The 22,211-nt window shown below is 41.7% G+C and overlaps 1 protein-coding gene across 4 annotated transcripts; it reads right to left on the bottom strand.

Moving 5' to 3' along the window:
• Window positions 1–269: 269 nt before the first annotated feature.
• On the bottom strand, window positions 270–22,010 carry SEC22C (SEC22 homolog C, vesicle trafficking protein). Of its 4 annotated transcripts, none has more exons than XM_039726545.1 (8): window positions 21,954–22,010; window positions 17,779–17,830; window positions 16,406–16,615; window positions 13,874–14,037; window positions 12,312–12,494; window positions 5,794–5,912; window positions 5,158–5,223; window positions 270–3,757 (listed from the first exon to the last, which is right to left on the bottom strand). In XM_039726545.1, exons 3-8 carry the CDS (start codon window positions 16,585–16,587, stop codon window positions 3,557–3,559), a joined length of 915 nt encoding a protein of 304 aa, XP_039582479.1. In that variant the 5' UTR covers window positions 16,588–16,615; window positions 17,779–17,830; window positions 21,954–22,010; the 3' UTR covers window positions 270–3,556. The 4 variants fall into 4 exon arrangements, with proteins under 4 accessions (XP_039582479.1, XP_039582480.1, XP_039582481.1 ...); XM_039726546.1 differs by having other exon boundaries at window positions 17,642–17,830; window positions 21,954–22,004; XM_039726547.1 differs by lacking the exon at window positions 21,954–22,010 and adding an exon at window positions 19,258–19,753 and having other exon boundaries at window positions 17,642–17,830.
• Between the last annotated feature and the right edge of the window lie 201 nt (window positions 22,011–22,211).

Here is a 22,211-nt window from a genome sequence, read left to right as displayed (position 1 = left end):
GGGAGTCCCTGAAAATAAAAAGCAAGCTTGTTAAAGCCACAAGGAGAATCTATCCCAGCCTCCTGCAACAGAGGATTCTGCAAATTGGGAATCTATCCCAATTCCCTGCTTGGATAACTAAATTTCTGTACATGTATTTATAAATAGATTTATACAGAGCTAATGAATTGGCCACAGGGATCACTGAAGGTGCTTGCAAAAATTGAATGATTGATTAACCTTGTATCTCACATAATCAATAAATTCCAAACACTGCATGAAGACAACCATTACAAAAAAAAGCCATTTATTAGATATATGTACATATATACATATACATGCAAAATGATTTTATACACATTTACACAGGTTTAATTATTAATACAGTGCAAAAATGTCTAAAAAGGTACCAGCCCACCTTCTACAAACTCAACAGGTCTTTGGGAGAAAAGGGGGGGAAAAAAAGAAACCAGAGAATTACCAGCTTCATAAAGTGACTAAGCACTGAGTAAGCAAATCTGGAAATTACTGAAGTTTATTCTTTGCCAATTTGCTTGTGCTGAGCTGCTGGGTGAGGAGAAGAGTTTCCAAAAGATTTCTCTTGCCAAGTGACAGAATGAAGAAGATGCAATTCAAACCACACTAACCAGTTGAAAGCTGAAAAAAGGGATGGATTTCTCTTTGGGGATTTGATTCAATACAGGAAAAATCCCACATTATGAGTCAGATTTTGTGTTCTCAAACTGCAAGTCATTCTTTTTTATCAAATCTTAAAGCACTGAGATCCATGTAAACTATTCTATTCCTCTTGCTGTTTTGCCAAGAGAAAATGTTGAACTGTATAAATACTGTGTGGACATGGGATAAATACCAAATTAAAAATAAAAATAGGTCAAATTCTGAAATTCTGTGTGCTCTGCCTCATCCTGGAACCCAAACCTATGAAGTGCACACAGACTAATCCATGTAGATTCCTTAATATGGTTCACACATATTACAGGAAAATAAAAGGTTGCAAAGGGATTAAGACCAACACCAAAACAGAGCTTTGTCACTGGGTAGAAAACACCTGAAGATTCAGCCACATTCCCCAAAAATCCACAAAGCAAAAAAATACAAGTTTAGGCAAAGGCAGAACTGAACCAACTGATTTGGTTTGATTTTACTGAAATATTTTTAGGAAAAACAATTTAAAAAAAAGCTGAAATTAACCTCCCCCCACTCTGTTAATTGCACAATTATCCAGACAGCCTGTTCTAGCACTCCTTTGCAGAGCTGTGGCTGCCATCCCCTGGCTCAGGGATGGATCTGTTTCAGGACAGAGCAGCTGGATGCTGGGGAAGCAGCAGGAATGTTATAATTTTTCCAATCAGCTCTGAGGAATGCCCTCTGGAAATGCTCTGTGGGGTGGCTTTAGCCAAGCCCAGGAGAAACAGGAAAAGCTCTTTTGGACTCTTTAGCCAGAGTGAGGATAAAAAGGCAGGAGCAGGGAGTTGGCTCCTGTCCTAAAGTCCTTTCCATGAAGATTTGTCTGTCTGTAGTATAAAATGCTTCATCCTTTTCCCACAGGAATCCAATTTATGCAATTTTTAATCCAATTTATGCTCCTGGAAAACACCAGATCCATTATCCTTAAAGTGTTAAGTCTCTATTGTCAGATTTTTGGGGTGTTCTTTTTTTCAGATTTTTTTTTTTGTTGTTTTTAAACTTGTAATCCAAACTCGTGGCTGAGTTCCCTGCAGTCTCCAGAAGTAATTTACCAGGGAAAACTGGGAGTGAACAGTATGAAAATTAAGAGCAGCACAAAACCCCTCATATCTGTGGGGTCATCTTGGTGTGGTTGAATTGTGGCTTCATTTCTCCACTTGCACTCTGACAGAAAACTGGGATAATGGCAGACAAACAACTTTAATCCCTTCCCTCATAACAGCAAACCTCTCCCTTATGGCACACAACTCGAGCTGTGTCCTTAAATGCCTGGCTAAAATATTCCTCCATCATTCCTACCAGACTATTCCTCACACTTTGGAGGTTTTTATCACGTTGCTGTTCCAGTCAGTGCAGTGAAAAAGAAATTCCTACATTTTCCTCCTGGGAAAAGCTCTGGCACTAAGTCTCCTGATGTCCTAGAAACTGTCCCGTTTGTAAAGGGCTGCCCATGGATGCTGTTGCTGCAGTCAGCTGCATCCAGAAGTGCTTCCAAGGTCCAGCACCATGAATTTCTGGTCTGATCCTCGTGTTTGCATCCTGAGATTCTAGGAAAACTCACTGAGATAAAAGAAAGGAATTTTCTCAAGTGTTCCTGCAATAAAAGACAATTCTGCTGCATGTTAATCTCTTTGCAACCAGAGGTAGAGACTGTGTGAGAAGAAAAATAAATCTTTGGTGAAAGAAATGGGGATTACCATGAAGAAAAAAAAAAAAAAAAAAAAAAGGAAATTTTAGGACCGTAATTCCACAATAACATACCTAATGTCTGAATCTCTACAACCCCTCAAGGACAGTGCATCAAACTGCTATGCATTTTTTTAAGAGCCAGTCTAAATTATTCTTCTATGCCCTAAAATGCCCCTGGATCCATGACAGAGCAGAACAGAGGTAGGGAATTCCAGTCCCCTATTCCAAAGTGCACACCCAGAAACTCATCTGAGTGTATGAATTCACCTCCACTACCCACAGGTGTTTTACAAAAGAAAGAGAACCTGCTCTTGCTTTCCATTCCTGGAAATGGCTTTCTACTCACTAGCTACTCATTTTATTAAAAAAAGGTGAAGGAGTCAGTGGCCTGTCATAAATAGGCTTGGGAAATTTATTATCCATACAGACCAAGCAAACATGGAATTGCCCTTATCCTAAAAGTGACCTTAACCAAGGAAACAAAGGCCACAAGAGCTGACAGATCACTTACACCCACTTGGATTATTTTCTGCTGCCCCAAGCATATTTGCAATTAACCCATGAGCACACACTAAACTGCAATGTGCTGTTCAGCCAAGGAGATATTTATAGACTTTATGGTTTATAAAAGAGCCACAGACTTTCCCTGTCCTTCCAAATCTAGAAAAGTGATCCTGAAGCTCACCCTCAGCATTTTTCCCACTGATTCTGCACTCACCTAATTACAGCAAACAACCCCTTAGCCCACATTTACCAAAACAATCTAGAGACAAAAATGTTACCCCATCACTTTACCTTTGTTTTACTACACAATTTGAGGATTTGCAGCAGCAGGGCAAGACTGACCTGCCAAGCTCTCACAGAGCCAGTGAGACAAATGGCAAAATGCTGTCTGGATGGTGGCAGCCAAGGAGGAAAAGCTGCTGAAGGTCAGAACTTCCATCTGTGGTGACACCTGACAAGCTCCACCACACACCATGTGAAATACAGCTGCACCCCTTGCTGTGTGCTGGACATAATCACAGGATCCTACTTATCCCAAGTTGCTTGGAGCTGGTCTCCCTGCAGTAACCATTGCCATGGATGGTTAAAAAAACCACTCTGAGCTATTTTTGGCCAGGTGAATACAAAAAAAGCATTGTAAAAACAGAGTAGCAAACCCCAAGTTTGTTTTTTTTTTTCATACACCACAGTCAGGCTGCTTCTCCAGGAGCTGCCTTGTCAGGATCTGGTAAGAGGAAAGAGAAGCCACTCCTATGTGGAAGGAGATTTGCCAGAGGTTCCTCAATCCATACAAGTAGATGTTGCATGAACAGACACAGAAAAGGAGTAGAAATGTCTTCACCTTCCTGGCTGAGCAGTAGAAGAGGTACAGGTAACACTGCAGAAGGAGCAGAGAGGGAGAGTTAGCACAGAACTCTGCAAAAAGCAGGGATCCAGCTGGGAATTGCTGCCTGGGACCCATCCTCTGAGCGTGTGAAGGGCAAAACCCTCACAGGAGAACATGAAAAGCTCCCAGTGCTGACAGAGGAGTCACTTTTTCCCCTCAGGCAGTGACAGATCAGCCTTTGTCAGCTCAGGTCACAATTTCCAACTGTGCTGATTCCACAGGCAGAGGTCAGCACGTGGAAAGAAGCACTGCAGGTTGTGCAGAGCTTTTGGGGAGAAGCTGCTATAAATCAAAAGAAGAGAAAACTCTCCTTTATTCAGCTTCCCTGGCTTCGGGTACTCACAGAGAAAGGCTCTGTGCTGCCTCTTTCTTTATGAAAAACAACTTGCATCAAGTACTTAAATCTAAATAAATTTCTTACATTTAAACAAATCTATTAGATCTAAATCCATCTATTAGATCTAAATCCATATATTAGATCAAAATAAATCTATTAGATGTAAATCCATCTATTAGAGCAAAATAAATCTATTAGATCAAAATAAATCTATTAGATCCAAATCCATCTATTATATAGAAATAAATCTATCCACCCCAAAGCTCTGCCATGAGCAAAGGTGTAAGAAAGCTGAAAGACACTAAATTGTATCATAATATAACATATAATCCCATAAATACATCAAAGTCTGCAGACAGTGGTCCCAAACCATGATCCAAAAGCAACAAGGGCAATGAATACACTGTAGGCATCAGTTATTCCCAGAAACAAACCTGCAGCACCTTTCTGCAATGCCAGGCTGAAAGTTAAAGATTTTCCAGCATATATTGCCCTCAAGTTAAAGGTTCACCTTTAACTCAATTTTTTAGGAATTCAAGGAGCCTTTCGGGAAAAACCAATTTGGCACATGTTGTATTTTCCTCATTCAAACTCTTCTGTGTAAGGTCAGAGAAAATAACCCCATGGTGGAAAAAAAATCTAAGGAACTACCAGGATTCAATGTGATTTTTCATATAAATTACACCATTTTCAATAATGTTGCTGTCCAATATTTGCTCAGGTGGTTGTGCTACAAAAGCCCATCACTAAGTCAGACACTGACAGGAAGATGTGTCCATCCCTCTGGGAAGAAACCATCTCTGGGATGGCATTTATCCATCACACCCAGCCCCCTCTGACTTGTCAGAACATGGAAGCATTGAAAAATCCTGCAAATGCAATTTCCCAAGGGTCAAAACATGCCTTGAACTGCTTTTGTGCCACTTCACTGGAATAAATCAGTGGAATCATCTAGGTAGGATATTAAAAACCTCTGCTTAGCTGAAAATGACTCTGCTTTGTGAATTGTAACAGCAAAATAATCAGCAAAAAACTTTATTTGCAGTTAACATACCTGAAAAACACAGGCTAGAAAAGGTAGAAAAAAAGCTATCACATTTCCAATTCCTTCATGGTCCTCCTGTTGGGATTAAAAGAAGTGACAAATACGTCAGGCACAGCTTTTAGCAAGTGCTGCTTGATATTTGAGAACATTATAAATATAGTCAAGAACTTCTTTTCCCAGTTTATGTTGATTGACTGTAACAGTGTCAAACACCAAGATCAATATCATTGGATAAGACACCAAGAACTGAGGCTTATGTGACAGTTCCTGCTAAATAAAACTGTGCCAGGATACAATCAGGACACTTTTTTCCCCCTTTTTTAAAGTTGTTTACAGTCTCATGTTTATTTTTACAAAAATTACAGAAAAGGATCTAAAATAAAATGCAAGAATGGAGAAAAGAAATCCAGGCAGCATGGTAAGAATAAAATATCTCTCAAAATTTAAAGTCCTCTAGAACAGAATAAAATACAAAATGTTGTGGTATACAGGTGAGTAACCAACTGTACATTCCCTGGAAAAACAAAACACTTCTTGTAGAGAGATGTGTGCTCAGCTAAGGGGCAGAACAGCCACCCTTGAACTGGGTACCCAAAAACTCTCTGCCTTTCCCTCATTCTCAGGTCTGGGAGCACTCAGGGTTACCTGAAAGGAATATTCTGCCAGGTGAACTCCTCGGATGAGGTTCAGAGCTCCACACATGATGTTCAGAACAAGTGACAGAATCCCCAGGGGGGTCACAGGCTGCATTCTGTAAGTAGGGACTTGAAAGGAAAACCAGACATTAGTGAAAGTTTGCTCTATTACTTTCAATCTTTTACTAGAAAACACCACAATTACCTTGTGTGGGTTTTAAACACTTTCAAAACCTTTCATGTTTGCTCCAGGGAAGACTGATTATGAATAGAAACCCCCTTTTTTTTTTTTTTGTTGTATTGCAGTATCCAGTTCTTCACACATCCAGAAATCATCAAGAGCTCTGGAGTATTTTTAAACAGGTCAGCAACAGATTTTTCTTGACCTATTTGGCATCAATGTCTTCTACTATGGTGCACGTAGATAATTCTTTGTTTATTCCAGCAGATGAGGATGCTCAGCACTCCTCAGGTCAGCAGAAAAGCCAAAAGCTTTCACCATCCAAATGTCTGGGGAAGGGCTTAGATTTCAACCACCCACCACAGCAAGGCAGCAATTCATCTCCTCCTTAACCAGTAATTAAACATTTCTTCCCACTTGAGGGCTCAGGCTGCCCCCATTTCACAGGTAGTGAATTATCTGCCTCCTTCCCTTCTCACCTTCCCTGCTACTACTTAACACCCACACTGCTGAACAGCAGTTCTGCATGATAATCTCATTGATACATCCCTAATTAAGGTCAAAGTAATTATCATAAATATGTGTTTAGCTTTGGAATCTGCTGCCTTTAATTCAGGCTTGGCCAAGAGCACACCTCCAGTTTTCCTGCACTTGTCCAACAACAGATTCCACACCTTGATCCTCACCTACATTTCATCCCTGCCCTTGGATCACCACAAGGAGGACACTGTCAGCTTCATAAAAAATGATAATTTGCAGCTCAGATATCAAATCCAGATCTTCTCCTGCACCCAAGACACAGGAGAGAAGGAATGAGCCCTCAAGGAAACCATCTTCTCCCTGTATTCAGGTGTATCCAGATCCTATTTATGTAACTATTTATTTATCTGACTATTACAGATAAACTGCACCTCTGGCTTCCTTTGGAGTGACAGATTAATCACCACAACAGCCACCACATGGAAAAAGGAAAGAAGAAGTTTCAGAGAGGAAAACACTCCTGCCTTCTCCTTCAAGCCACATTTTGATAGATGGATGTAAAAAACTCTGGTGCCAAATTAATAAAGGGATGTAAAGCACCTTTCATCCATGTCTCTGTAATTAATTTGCCTGGCATACACTCACACACTCATAATTTCAGCTCCAAAGGAACTGGATCAACTCAATTTGATGTGTGTCACTTTAGGGAGCATTACTGGGTATTACAGACAGAATGGTGTAACTCTGTCACTCAAAGGCAATCTGGCTTTGCTTTTGCTACACAGTGACATTTACAAAGAACTTGAAGCAGCATCTTTATTCATTCCCTGACCCCAGAATTCAGTTTCCTTCTATCTTTTCCTGCTATTCCTAATTTGATTAACTAAATAATGTTGCAGCTATATATATGTGTGTAACTCTCCCACAGATACTTCCTAATAAAGACTGTTCCTCAAATTTTAAGGTTTACTCCATAGGCATAAATGTCTCTCAAATAAATTATAATTATCAAATACAAATGTCATTCATTGAGCAGAATCCTGCAAACCACATGTGCCAAGAGTTCCCAGTCTCTAGGGAAGAGCAATGTAGGTCTCAATACATTGCTTCTGCAGCATGAAATATTATGTAAAAGTTACATTTTTTTAGTCCAGGAGGATAAAAAGAATTGCTGTCACAGATGCAGGGGAGATTAAAACATCCCATTGCTCAGGACTCAGATTCTGTGAAAACTGGTCTTGAAGTGGTTTGCTGCAGAGATTTGTTTGTGCTGTTAAATTCTGAGGTTTAACTCACAAACTGAAATTGCACAGAGAAGTGAGATGGGTCCTGCTAAGGGAAAATTATTTCACTTCCTTGGGTGAAGTCAGTCATATTTTTATAAAGAGAATTTCATACTGGAATGGCCTCTTACATTAAACAAGGGAAAAGAAGAGTACAAACACTCAGTCCAAGACAGCACCACTCTGCACAAGCACAAATAATCACTAATTAGGTTCACATTGATTTGACTCTTCAAGCACAGAAGTTGTGCACTTCAGAGCACAAGATCCAAACAGAAACATTCTGGGAGCTGTGGGTGATGCACCAGCAGGTTTGAACATGTGCAGAATAACTGCAAACACCTTCACACAGTGAAGAAATTGAAACCTCTGCCCGTGAAAGATTTTCTGGCAAAGGCCTGTGGCCATTTCACTGGAAGGAGACACCAGAGTGTGGATCTGCCTCCTGCAGGCACAGCACAAGGCTGGACACTGAGTCACTCGCTCAGAGCTCTGCAGAAAGAGCACCAGGAGTGAGAAATGAAATCACACTCCAACAGCCTAAACTGAAACACAAGCACACAAAAGGCAGGGAGTGAGACAGCTTCAAAAGCAGCCCCTTGGAAAGGCCTCTGAAGGACTCCCTGTGGAAGATGAAGAACACTCCCCAAGGGGAGCTGCAGGATTCTCCAGCTGGCTGACAAGAGCAGTGCACAGGTTGTTCTGCTGCTTCTGTGATGTGCAAACCCTCCCTGGGCACAGAGAGCCCCCCTGTGCCCTGCACACAGCCCCATGTCCTCTGGCTGTGCCCACACTGACAGCAGGGAGCTCTGAGCAGCAGCCAGGGCTGTGGGGTGCTGATCAAGGGTACAAGGGATGGGTTTTTGGGCTGGGTTTAGTTAACAAAAGGAAAGAACAAACAGCAGAAAGAATGGAAGTAAGAAAGGAAAAATCTCTTGTTCTCATGAATACTAACAAGGACAAAGCTACCCTGACTTTTCTGGCCCTTTTCACAACAAACTGAGGAGGCAGAGGATGAGCTCACCCAGCTCCAGAGAGGCCAGCAGCAGCTCCAGCCTGTGAGGAAGGGATGTTTGGATGAGCCCTGGATCAATCAATCTGCACCAGGGAGTGCAGTCACTATTCAATCCTGCTCTCCTGCAGCCACAGCATTTCAAACAGCCTCTTGCAGAGCAGAGCCATGGTATAAATAACATTAATATGGAACAAACACTATGCACACAGCTAAACTTAGAGCAGCAAAGTGGGATTCAGCTGGGAGGGGATGATGAGAGGAGAGAGACACAAGCCAGGAAAGCTGACTCCAGTGGAGGCAAACAGATGATCATAAACATGATCCTTAAAATAAAGGCAGAACAATCTGTGAGAGTATTTGGGTTAGACCAGAGAGAACAGCCAGAAATAAAAAGCCAGATGGAAAGTAAAGGAAAGCAATTAGGAATAAGAGGGAAGTGAAAATGTATTTCTGATCTGTGGACACAGACTAGATCACAAATATTTACTGGCACTGAAGCTGTTCAAAATTTAAAGAAAAAGTGCAAAGAATTTCTAAGCCCTGTCATAAAATGAAAAGATTTAACCTTCAAGCACAGCTCTGAGGAGCACTCACAAATCTGACTGGCAAATGAAGTGGTTTCCATTCTATTTTTAATTCCTCCTGGCCAGTGCCCTTCCATACTCTAATTAAAAATACCTATGTCAAATTAGATTCCAGCTCATCTATCATAAACAATAAGACTGAGCAACTGGAATTTAATTTTATTAGTGTTTCATAAGCCAAGAACAACAACAAAAAAAAAAAAGAAAGGAAATATAAGTTCATGGCACTCTGCCAAGAACAACAACAAAAAAAAAAAAAAAAGGAAATATAAGTTCATGGCACTCCAGCTGCATTTAAACCACCGTGCTAATAGGATTAAAATAGGAAATGGTTTAATGGTGGACTTGGCAGGGTTTGGTTTCTGGTAGGAATCAATGATCTGAAAGGTTTTCTCCAACCTAAATAATTCTCTGATTTCATTTCTGGAGGAGGTAGGCAGGACCTTGACTGTGCAACCGAAACACAAGTAAGAGGTACCATTTTTATAATAAAGAATTAGAGGTTGGTACTTCAAAAGCAGTAAAACATCAGGTTTTATTATTAAAAAGGCCCCTGTCAAGCCTATGTTATTTATACAGATACACAAAGCCTCTTTCAGAATTTTAGTCAAATGTATTAATTTTTTTTTAAATAAGGTAAAAGGAAAAAGGAAAGAGGGGAGAACAACTCAAACCAGACAATGTGAGAACAAGAGGTGACCCTCAGCTCATATTTTTCTCATCTTCTTTTCCTTCAAGGCTGAAGAAATTCATTCAGACTGAATCATAGATCTTTCATTATGAATTTGCAACAAGCAATGAATGAATCAGTGGAGCTTCTTTAGAAATTTGAACAAGCAACGATTTGAAGAGAATTCCACATGGAAAATATCAAGCCCAGCCTATATTTTCCACACAGAGAGGAAGCTGTAAGGCTGGAAAAAGACTCCACAGCAGTCTCCACAGCTCTGCTGCATACCTGCTGCAATGTAAAGCCCATATGTTGTTTACTATGATGGAAAAAGCCTTTTTTGGTTTCACACACACAATGTAAATAAATATTTCTCGGTACACAAGGAACCCCCACGTGTTTTTCTGCCATGTGCTGTGGGCCACAATTCAAAAAATTAAGCACAGCAGATTTGTCCATCAATTTAAATCTGACTGCCAAAACAAAACTGACTTTTGAGGTAGAAAAAAGAAAAGAGTAGCCTGAGTATTGGCCCCTGAGGATGCTGCTGCAAAACTTTAAAAATGCTAAGAGAATTGAAAGTGTTGAGTAAACCAATGTTGTGTTCTAGGCACTGAGTGAGCTGATAACAAATGCCAACATCATCAAGCATGTAGCACTATAAAACCAATCAACAGACTGCTTGCCCATGGTCATAACTGCCAAGATTTGGAAAAGATGTGCTGCTTCAACCTTTCTTCACACTCAACACCTATCCACATCCAGAAGCTGAAGGAGCAAGTAAAGGACTTAAAAGTTGAGAAGAACTCAGATTACATCAATTAACTTTTCAGACAACGGGGTTGGAAAGATGGGTTTCATCTTTTGCCAAACAGATTTTGTAGGTTGTAATCATTGTTTTTATAGTTGTACTCATGTTTCCCTGTTTAGTTAAGTGTCTACAAAAATCCACTGGGGAAGTCTTTATAGTAGGAAAAAACAGAGTTGTGGGAACGTAATAAACCAAGTTTTGCCCTGGAAAGATCTACCATAGAGTTTTCCTCACCTAGACTGAAAGAGAGGACTTTTCCCCATGATGCTCTGCAGCACTACTGCTAATCCACATTAGAAATATCTCTCAATTTGGAAAGACAGGTGTCTGCTAAGGAAGGCAGAAGCCTCCCCTGAAATGGAAAATGTAATTCTCTGAATGACTATAATTTTATTTAAATTCCCCCACTGGCCAGCTGATCCTGCCCACCCCAATTGTTCATCTCTCATCCCCCCTAGTTTGCTGCCCTTTGCACCATCCCTGGACCCTCAAGTCACTGACCCCACACTCAGGCCTGTGCAGACCACATGGTTTTGTCTTTGTCCCTGATCCCTTTGGCATGGTGGATGCAATAAACCTTTGCTGGAATATATCACACAGAGACCCTTCCTGTCCTTCCTCCCCTGAGCTATCTGTGGTGTGTGTGTGTGTGTGCATGGACTTGAAATGGCTCCCATGGCCTTACTCCAAGTGGCTTCTGAAGGAGATGCTTTAAGGGATGTTGCAGCATTTCTACTGTTATAGATACATATTATAATATTGTCCTTTTGCAAATATTAAAACAGATTTTATATGTGTCATGTTAAAGTAACTTTGTCATAAAGATACAGTTTTTATTTCTGCTGTTAATTAAGCTCAGTGAAACAGCTGATATCAGTGTGCTTGTGTTAAATGCCTGCTGGGATGGGATAACACCCAATGGACACAGGATGGGCACACCAGTACAGATCTGCCAGCCAGCAGCACTCACCCTCTGAAGGCAGCGTGGACAAAGGCCCAAAAACTGGAGGTGACAAAAATGGACTAAAGCCACAACCAAGCAATGTGCATGCCCTAAAAAGGTGAATCCAAGGAGGAGCCATGGACTAAAGCCACAACCAAGGAATGTGCATGCTCTAAAAAGGTGAATCCAAGGAGGAGCTGTGCTAAACAATTCTTGCAACGTGTAAACTACTTTGGGAAAAAGTTTACTATGCATAAGGGTCTATGAATATGCAACAGGATGATGTAATTAAAAGGTATTTAAGGGGTATCCCTGAAGGTAACAGGGTGCTCTTAGCTCAGAGCCAAGATGCACTCACCCATAATAACCCTTGCTCTGTTTTTGGTTTTGGTTTTTTTTTTTTTTCTTTTCCTAATAAATTATATTTCTGACTTGGGAGTCTCTCACTGGTTTTGCCTTCAAACCAGAACAAAGAGCGAACGTGTTTTCCTACCATCCTGCCACCTGGCACCAGTGTGAGGGTGAGGGAATCTCCTGTCACCTGGTGTAGAAGTAACTTACCAACCTCCACATGGCCTCCTGCGTGCCCTCCATTGCTCAGCCCATTCAGCAGCTCCATGGCCTCCAGCTGCAGCTGCACTGGGGGCTGCAGCTTCAGCTCTTCCTCCACCCTCTCCCAGCTGCCCTTCGCCCTGGAGCCACGGGTGCTGTTGAAATGGTGTTTCACCTTCTGAATGGTGTTATCTGAAACAACAGGAAAAGCTGCTCAAGTCACCTCTGAAGGACTGTTTAATTAATCCTTAGTGTTGTTAAAAGCTTAATTGTAGTGATATTTTATCGTATCATGGCGTTCTCTTTGGTTGTTTTAATTTCTTTATTTCATTTCTTACTGGGTTCAGGCACAAAATTACACTCCTGGTTAGGGAATAAAAATACTTATTTTAAACATTTTATAGCACAGAAAGGTTTGGGAGAGAGGGGACCTTAAGGATCATCCAGTACCACCCTTGCCATGGGCAGGGACACCTTCCACTGCCCCAGGCTGCTCCAAGCTCTGTCCAACCTGGCCTTGGATATTTCCAGGGAATCCAGGGGCAGCCACAACTTCTCTGAGAAGCTGTGCCTCCCCAGCCTCAGAGGAAAGAATTTCTTTAAATATCTACTCTAAAAAATAATAAAAGTGATCTGTAACTGCCAAACAAAATATTAAAACTTGGACCATCAAGTGCATCTTAGATCCAAACACAGGAAAGGAGATTATTAAATTAATAAATAAATAACCACACAGCAGTATTAGGCACTCAGTAACTTAATAAAGCATAAGAGTAAAAATTATTTTAGAAATGTATTTTTTCTTTGAAAAATAAGCTTTATGCAATTGAAAGAGGCTAGAAATTCCCCCAACTCCTAGTCAAGTTAAAAAAAAAGGAGTAATGTGGATCTCAATATGAAATTACATCCTGGCTGTAATGTGCCCTGCAGGGGAATGCACCCAAAATCCAAGATGGCTCTAAAAGAAGCTTTCCTGATGGATTTCTCAAGTTTTTAAGCCTGAGTTTAGCACTGTTACTGAAATCTGGACTGAAGAGTGCAAACACACTGCAGGATATTATCCTCTCCCAGAAAGCTTTCTCACTGCAAGGGAATTGTGTCTTTCAAAGGTGTGAAGTTCAGTAGAGCAGCTGCTACTTGGCAAGAAAACCAATTATTTCAGGCTAAAAAAGAACCACTGGGCATGGTTCTGAAGTATTCTGACTCCGAGTCATGCCAGAAATAAAGCTGCCCATAATAATCTATTCTGTCTCCATTTTTTCCTGTACTCATCTGTCCTCACTTGTCAGATTTTTTTATTTAGAAAGTGTCCAAGATATCAATTTCTTTTTTCTTCTCTGCTTGTTCATCAATCACCACAGCATTGTGTTCATAAAAGATGAACTCTCAGGAACTCCAAACCAAATACTTCAAATAGTTCAGGGCATTAAGATCTCCCCCTCCTCCTCCACACACAGGCAAAGGCACACCCAGAGTCACTTCCATCATCAGCCTTTAGCCAGGAGATGTTGTTTAACACCATCAATTTGGCAGAGAGAGGATTTTTAGTATTAGAGAACAAAGTTACAAACCAAATTCAATAAAAGCATATGGTCTGGAAGCTGAATTGATGCTCCTTGTGTTGTAGGAAGCAGCAAATTCCCAGCGAAGCTCTTCCAGGAAGCAGAAGGCCATGATGGTTGAGTAGCTGCTGGAACAGATTGCCATGCAGGCAATATCCCCAGAAGAAAGGAAACTGAAATAGAAATTTTAAAAACATCACATCAACATAAAAAGGTGAAAAGTCCTGCTGAATGTGAGGATGAAGCTGTGCTGTCTGTTAGAACAAAATGTACAGACAGAGCTGAGAGAACAGACTGGAAAAAAAAAAAAAAAAAGGGGATTTTTGTTGTTGTCAAAGTCCTGCAATCCCTGTAGATCTATTTTTTCTTACACAATTATTTATTCTTAACTCATCCAGGATGCCTGAGCACAGTGAAGAGCACAACACAGACTTTATTAAATTGGTACATCAGTACAAATCGGGGACATTCTTTCCCCAGGCTGGCTTTAAATCACCTTAATAAAAACCAAGGTGATCAGAAAACCAATTTTGAAAGAAAATGCAGAAAAAAAATAAAAGCAAGGAAGTTTGTTCCCAGGAAGCAGACAAGATTCCTTGCTTCACTTGATGGCAACATCATATTAACAGCAAGAAATATTCGTTAATTTGCACAGCCCAAGATTTTCAAACACCTCCTGCTACATCACAATAAAAATTCTACTCTAGAAGAGGCTCCTCTAACACTGAATCCATATTCATGTAAAAGTTTCCACCTGCAGATGGTCCAATCCTTCCAGGTGATTTCTCAGGGACATCTTGCCTTGCAGCCCAGCCATTTGTCAGCAGGAAATCAGTTTAACACCCAAGTTTTGAAACTGAACAATCTGTCTCCTTCCTCCTGCTCCTATATTTTACCCCAACTTCATTTCCCACTCACGGTTTCCATTTCACCTCATTTTTTATTTATTTGCTGTACTGTGGACTTGGGATTTACAGTTTTGCTTGGCTCTGCCAGCCCAGTTCCACTGGGGAGCTTCCCCAAATTCCTGCTGCTCCCAGCTCCCAGCTGGGATCAACACCATGCCTGCCTCAAAGCACCTTTTCCAAGTTGTCCATAATTTATGGCCTTTTTGCCACGGATCCAATTGCACTGCTCTCACTGCAGAGCCAGGCTGAGCTGCTGCACAGACCACAGCAGATTAAAAAGCAGCAGGACTTGTTGGCATCAAAGGGCACAAGTTGGCTTCGAGTGAAAAGGAGTTGAGGTGAAAATCTCTGCTTTTCCACCTGTTTCAGTAGAAATTCATGTATTTTTTAACTCCTCCCAAAAAGGGATGCTTAGTTTTAGCTTATGGTCACTTAAAGTTTTCCTCCATTTGCTCATCAGAAATGCAATCACAAGCTAAAACTCACTTCTTAGATGAGTTTAAACAATTTTTTTCATTTCTTTCTCTGTAATTCCTTTAATAAATTTCTTCTCCTAAAGTAAATCATTCCAAGGCACTTGGATGCCTTCTTAAAGGGATTTGTAGAAATCCATGATTCTCCAGCTGCTAAAGTAACAAGCACTGCCCATTTTTGCCACACAAAATGAAAATTAACATGAGCAAAATATATACAAATAAGAAATATAAATATACAACTAAATGTGTACAAATGTTGTGTAAATATCTATAAATAAATAACTAAATGTGCATAAGAATTATGTATGCATATAAAATATATAACTAAATGCATATATATACTGTGTATGTATATAAAATATATAACTAAATATGTATAAATATTGTGTATATATATAAAATATATAACTACATACATATAACTATTGTGTATGTATATAAAATGTATAACTATTGTGTATCTATCTATAAATATATAACTAAATGTGCATAAGTATTATGTATATATATATAAAATATACAACTAAATATGTATAAATATTGTGTATGTGTATAAAATATATAACTAAACGTGTATAAATATTGTGAATATATCTATAAATAGATAACTAAATAATATGTAAAATATTGCACAGGTATCTATAAATATGAAACTAAATGTGCATAAGTACTGTGTATGTATATAAAATATAGAACTAAATACATATATATACTGTGTATGTATATAAAATATAGAACTAAATATGAATATTGTGTTTGTATATGTAAATATGTATAAATGTGTGTGAATTTATATGTATAAATGTAAGTGCAAAATGAAATCTATGTAAATATAATACAGTATAAAACAAATAGCAGTTATCTAAGTATATTTATATAAATTAACACGCAAAATACAATATATTAACATAAAAATATATATATAAATATACAAATATATAACTAAGCACATGCTCACTACCTTGAGCAGCAATGGAGGAATAAGGCTTCAAAATTATTGCAATTCACACCCTACACAAGCAGTGTGGGATTTCAGGCTGGAATCAGGCACTGCAGACCACACCCATAGTATTATTTCAATATAATACTAATCCCCAAGAGCAATATTTCATAAATTAAAGCCAAAAATCCCCCAGCAAAGCAGAGCAGGGACTCACTGGATGCTCAGGTTACGTCCTTTGGCCGTGCCCCGAGTGGGGTACCGCGCCAGGATCGAGGACAGCGCCTTCAGCCTCTTCCTGCACTCCAGAAAGTCCTGGTTGAGATGGAAATCTGTGGAGGCTGAGAGGGGAAGCCCATCCCTCACCCTCACCACGCAGGCAAAGAAGATCATGGACATTCTCCACGGGAGTATTCATGAGGACAACCTGGAAATGAAAGGTTTAAATCAGTTCATTCCGAAATTCCAGGCAGGATAAGAGCGAATTCACCACTGGAACTGAACAGCACTGTGGAAACCCAGGGCACTGGGAATATTTCTCTGCCTCCTCTGGGGTGCCCTGACCCCCAGGGGAGCACTGACTCTGACCCTCATTCATGGAGAAAGTGTCCTAGACTTCAAAAGAGACCAGAATCCACAAAAGTGTGAAATAGATTATAGAGAGCAGTGTGGGTGTCACTTGGGGAGAAATTCACGTTTTGGGATTTTTAGTGTGTTGTGGATGGAAGCCGGATGGAGGGCACAGGGTGCTGTCCTGGGTTTCTTCTTCATGCTGCTTCTTCCTTCTTCTTCATGGGTTTGGGTGGCATTTTGTAACTGGGCAGAAAAGTCCACACTGGGGCTCTTTGGGATCAGTTATTTGGTTAAAAGGAAAAATAATCTAGGTGTCATTTCTTAATTGGATAGTTTAGTCTTAAAAGACCTTGGAACAAGAGATTGTAGCCATTTTGTGCCTTCTAATGAAAAGCTGAACTCACAGCAGTGAGACTGTTTTACTGATAAGAAATAATAAACACCTGAGTCTGAGAATGAAATACTGCCTCAAGTGCCTTCAGTCCAGACCCAGAGAAACCAACAACTGGGACCCCACACAGCCCTCTGGGGACACCTCTGCCACTGCAAGGCAACCAAACTGCTCTCAAAGCTCATGGCTGTGCCCATTTCTTGCCTCTCAGATTAAAAGGTGAGGCAGGGGATCTGATAGGGCAATTATCTACCTGAAAAATGTTCTTGTTTCCCCTCCTGCTTTGCCCAAAGCACCAGAAAGGCTGAGTGAAGCTATCACAGGTGTTTGTGGAAGCTGCTGTGCTGAGCCCACATCCCACTGATGTGCTGCATCTTCACTGAAGCTCCAAAAAGCTGCCTTGTGGCACTTCTCTATTTTCTAGTGTAACACACAAATCCAAAAATAAATTTTAGGCTAGAGCCCATCAGGTTCTTTTTACAGACTCACCTAGGGCTAAATATAGCATAAAAGTTGCCCTCTCTTCACTTCTTCCTCTTTAAGAGGTCACAAACACCCGTGGAAAGTTATTCTTGGGCTTCACCTGGCATATTCAGAACATGCAGAGATGTGTCCTTCAGACATACCATGAGGATCCAGGGCACGGTGTCAGAGGATTAACAGCACTTCATATCATCTCTGAAAGAGAATCAGAATGAACTAATTAAAAATGAGTTTAAAAAACTCATTGATTACCTGTATTTACATGCATTTTTACCATCAGATCTCCTGTGAAGTGGGAAAACATATCCTAGGAAGTGTTTTGCCTGAAGGAAAACAAACAGCTCATTTTCTTATCCAATATATTCATTTCTAGACTCATTCCAAGATGCTGTGGAATGATATGCAAAATATTTATGATGCCCCAATCATAAGTTTTTTAGGTTATATCAGTAAAAAAGCAGCTCTAAATCAGCAGGTTTTAAGGAATTATCACAAACAACTCAAGGAATTAAAAAAAGGGAAACAAGGACAACCAAAGGCATTTACTTGGCTTCAGGCAAACTACATAAATAAAGCATTGGGGAAATAAAAGGAAAGGCAAAAAACACTTTGTGAAGTCAAACTTTTGAAAGAGACAACAACTGCTTTGACCAGCCCTGTATCACACAATTCATTAGGATGCTCAAAGTGTCTTTGAAATGTGGCTCATCAGGATGAGCTCTTCTTGTCTGAGAAGTCCAGAGAGCAAAACCTTCTCTAATTCAGGCACCACAAACTCTCCTGCTGTCTGATAAGGGCTGAGTTCTTGCCACAGGCAGCCCTAAGAGAGTCTCATTTCTACCCCACAGAAATTGTGGGAACCATCCCTCCGTCCAAGGTGCCAGCATGTTAAAGCAACTGCAATTATCAGAGGATAATTAGCAGAGGAATTAGCAGAAAGCACAATGGCACAAAACTTGTTTCCTTAGAAAAGCAATTTAAAACTACAGAAGATCAGACATCTCTTGAGAAGTGTTATCTTGAACTCTTCAAATGGAGATTAAAGAATTAGATGTGATTTTTTTTTCCACAATCCCTCTCACAGCTCTCTTCCAGCTGTCATTTAAGTTATGAAAGCAAACTAAGCTCACAAACTCCAACACACATCAAAAAGAATTTCAACAATAATCGTGGTTATTAAAAATCAGTTTGAAACATCCCACCAATCTTCAATGTGCTCATAAGCTTTGCTAAAACAGTGCAGACAACTTTTATATGAAAGTGAAATAAACCCGAAAAATATGAACTTTAACAGAAATATTAACTTCAACACAGCCAACTTCTAAGCACAATTGCTCAGAATTGCAGTTTTAGAGTGAAGGGTTGGTAATGCTGATGAAGTTTAGCTCCAAAATAACTCCAAAACAGCCAGAAGATGATCAGGACAATGAAAAAGCACCAAACTGAGAAATCAAAGACACTTCCTAAAACCCACCCAGCCCATGAAATTATTCAGCTCCCTATGCCACTAAAAGCAAGTTTAAATTTAATTATTTTTTTTTTTATTAATCACCAAGGATAACATCACCTCCAGTTAACCAACTGCACACAGAGAGTTTTCCAACTTTCCAAGATGTACAAACCTTCCTGCTGCAGGGCCTAATGCTTCAGCTGCCCATCAGCTGGTCTGGGAAAGAAAGATCCAGGAAAACTTCCAAATTAAATGCCGGACTTCACTGGAGAAAGGAATCCACTCTCCTTCCTCAGAAAAAGAGGTGCTGGGTTTTCCTTTTCCTTTGGCACAGCCCTTGCTGCTCTCCCATCAGGTGATGGTCAGAGCTGTGTGGTTTTGGCAAGGGACAGCCACCAATGGCACTGCCCTTGGAATTTTAACTACTTGCAAGCCAGTCGTGCCACGTCACCCGTGCCCAAGCACAAAGTGTCACAGCTGATCAAGGTGTGCTCGTAGGGAGGTGGCTCGGTGCTGTCACTGTGTCACCCTGGCTGCCCTTTCCTCCTGCAGTCTCTCTGTTTGCTCACCATCAGCAGCCCAAAGATCTGCCACCGCCAGGACGTGGCAGCTCTTTGACCTTGGCTCTGAACTTGGGCAATGAACTCAAGGCTCTGCATTCAAATCTTGCAGAGTTCACAAGTGATAAACATCACGGCAGTGTCTGGCACAAACCAGAATCTTGGGAAGTATTTCAAGCAATTATTTCAGAAGAAATCATTTAGGACTGAAGGAAACAAAGTTGGTTTTTTTCATTTGTTGAAGCACCTGTACACACAGCAATGCTTCAGAGTAAAACTGCCCAGTGCAAGACTCACATTAACAGCCCCAATCTCAGAATAAACAATTCCTCAGTGTGTCTAAGTGACCTGGAGCACAATTCCCCCTTCCCTCACTTCCCAGGGAACAGCCAGCTCTCCCCTGGATGAGCAGGGATTATCAAGGCAGTCTCAATCAGACCTCCTGCACTTTACTGTGTGTTACACAAGCTCCTCTGGGTAAGAAGATTACCCCCAACCCACCAGGCCACACTTCCCCAAATGCTCAACAAACTCCTGCTTGATTGCCTGGACTTGGAAAACAATCTGCTCAGAAGGCTGTGAAAGCAAATGCAAACCAGTGCAGAGTTCATGAGGGAGGTCACATCAAAAACCTGGTTCTTTCAGAAATTATCTCACCATCAAAATCAGGTTTCATTCCAAGAATGGCACACTGCTCCCAAAATATGGGACCAGGATTTCTCTCAAGAATTCACTGTCTCTCCCTGTTCAGACACATTTCCCTGCTCTTTAGAAGTGTCCAGCTTCAACCCCATCTGCTTTGTCCAGTTCTGACCTTCCTGCTGAAGGAAGAGCCAAAAGCTTTACTGGATATTCCCACAGCCCTGATGCAGAATGTGATTTTTTTTTGGACACATGACAGATTAATATATGACCAAAACTATTGCACTAAAGCATCCTTCCTCAGGCAGGTGATCTCCAGAGGGAGCCCTGGACAGCTACAGGTGGGATGGACATGAAAGAGATTCAGGTTGACTCATCAAACACAAAACCTGAGCTGCAGCTCCAGTGCTGCTTTGGGTCTCACCCAACAAGGATGTGGCTCAGGACGGAGATTTATTACTTCCCTGAGGGATCACAAAGTGGAGTTTATCTTCTTCTCAGATATATAAAGAAACAAATCCAGACCACTGTTAAATTTATCATTTTCTAAGACTGCACCAGTACCCACCTGATCCTTCCCAGATGACCTTCCTCCAAGCCCCCAGCAGTGCTGAGCAGCTACAGACACCCCAGACCCCCTCTCTAGACTGAGCAGTGAATAAAAGCAATTTGAAAACATGCCGCTATCTCAAAATTTAACACAGGATTTGTGCATTTCCAGAGCTTTTAGGCTCCTATAAATCCTACAGGCTTACTCTTATCCCCAAAGGGAAGCATGTGGAAAAAACCCTTATCTCAAATCTGTCTGCACACACTCCTGTGGATTACCAGAAATGAAGCACACACAAACCTCCAAGCCCAGCATCCAGCTCCCACACCAATCCCACTATTCCAACAGACAATCCTCCAAACCACACTGCAACAACTCTGCGATGCTCTGTCCCAACTTCATCTCTCAGAAACACCAAATTCACCTGGTCCCAAATATTCACCCACCTCATCTGCCTCAATCCTGACGCCTCCCCAAACCCAGCAGCTCATCCCTGTCCCTTCAGGATCCCACCTAAGGAGCCATCCTACATCCATCCATTACACAGAACTGCACCCTACTCACACCTCTCCTCCCCAACATTAAGCACCCTAAAACCCCCAAAAGAACCCCCTTCCCACACTCTTCAACAAACCCGGATACTCGACAACAAACACACCCATGCCCCCACTCGGGGCTCTGCTTTGTGCTGACAAGGCCTTCCACACATCCCTTCAGACACCCCAAAACCTTACCCCCATCCCACAGCCTCACGTTATCCCTGCCCACCCCGAGCCATCCCCAAACAACCCACTCCTCCTCCTCCTCCTCCTCTGCCCCTCAAGCACCCCAACGAACCCCCAAATCCTATATCCTATATCCCAACACACACACCCCCTGCTCCCCAGCACATCCCCAAACTCCCCTCATCGCCTTCCCAACCCCCCCAGACAGCCCCACACCCCAATTTCACCCGGTCCCCTCCCAGTTCGCTCCCCCCACACATCCCGGATCGCCCCGCCCCGGGGACGGGGGCACGGGAAGAGGATGAGGAGCAGGGCCAGTGTCCCCCTGCCCACCGGGGACTCTCCGGAGCAGGGTCGGTGTCCCCCTGCCCAGCCGGGACCCTCCGCTCACCTCCCTTCCCCCGGCGGCCCCGCGGCCTCGGCCCCGCTCCGCCCGGCGCCGGCCCCGCCCGCCTCACCAGCGAGGAGCGGCCGGGAACGGGAGAATGGGCTGGGAACCGGGCTGGGAACTGGGGGAGCAGACTGGGAACTGGAGAACGGGCTGGGAACAGGGCTAGACAGGGCTGGGAACCGGGACTGGAGAGCGGGCTGGGAACGTGGGGAGCGGGCTGGGAACAGGACTGGGGAACGGCTGAGAACCAGACTGGGA

This window comes from Passer montanus, unplaced genomic scaffold, assembly GCF_014805655.1.
Source record: "Passer montanus isolate IOZ18808 unplaced genomic scaffold, ASM1480565v1 scaffold59, whole genome shotgun sequence".
Classification (NCBI taxonomy): domain Eukaryota; kingdom Metazoa; phylum Chordata; class Aves; order Passeriformes; family Passeridae; genus Passer; species Passer montanus.
This window is presented reverse-complemented; position numbering and strand designations above follow the sequence as displayed.

Coding starts and splice junctions, on each gene's coding strand:
- SEC22C (XM_039726545.1), bottom strand. CDS start 16,587: ATGTCCATGATCTTCTTTGCCTGCGTGGTGAGGGTGAGGGATGGGCTT. Junction 14,038..16,405: donor GGACGTAACCTGAGCATCCA/GTGAGTCCCTGC, acceptor TTTCTATTTCAG/TTTCCTTTCTTCTGGGGATA. Junction 3,758..5,157: donor TTCTAGCCTGTGTTTTTCAG/GTATGTTAACTG, acceptor CTCCTTCTGCAG/TGTTACCTGTACCTCTTCTA.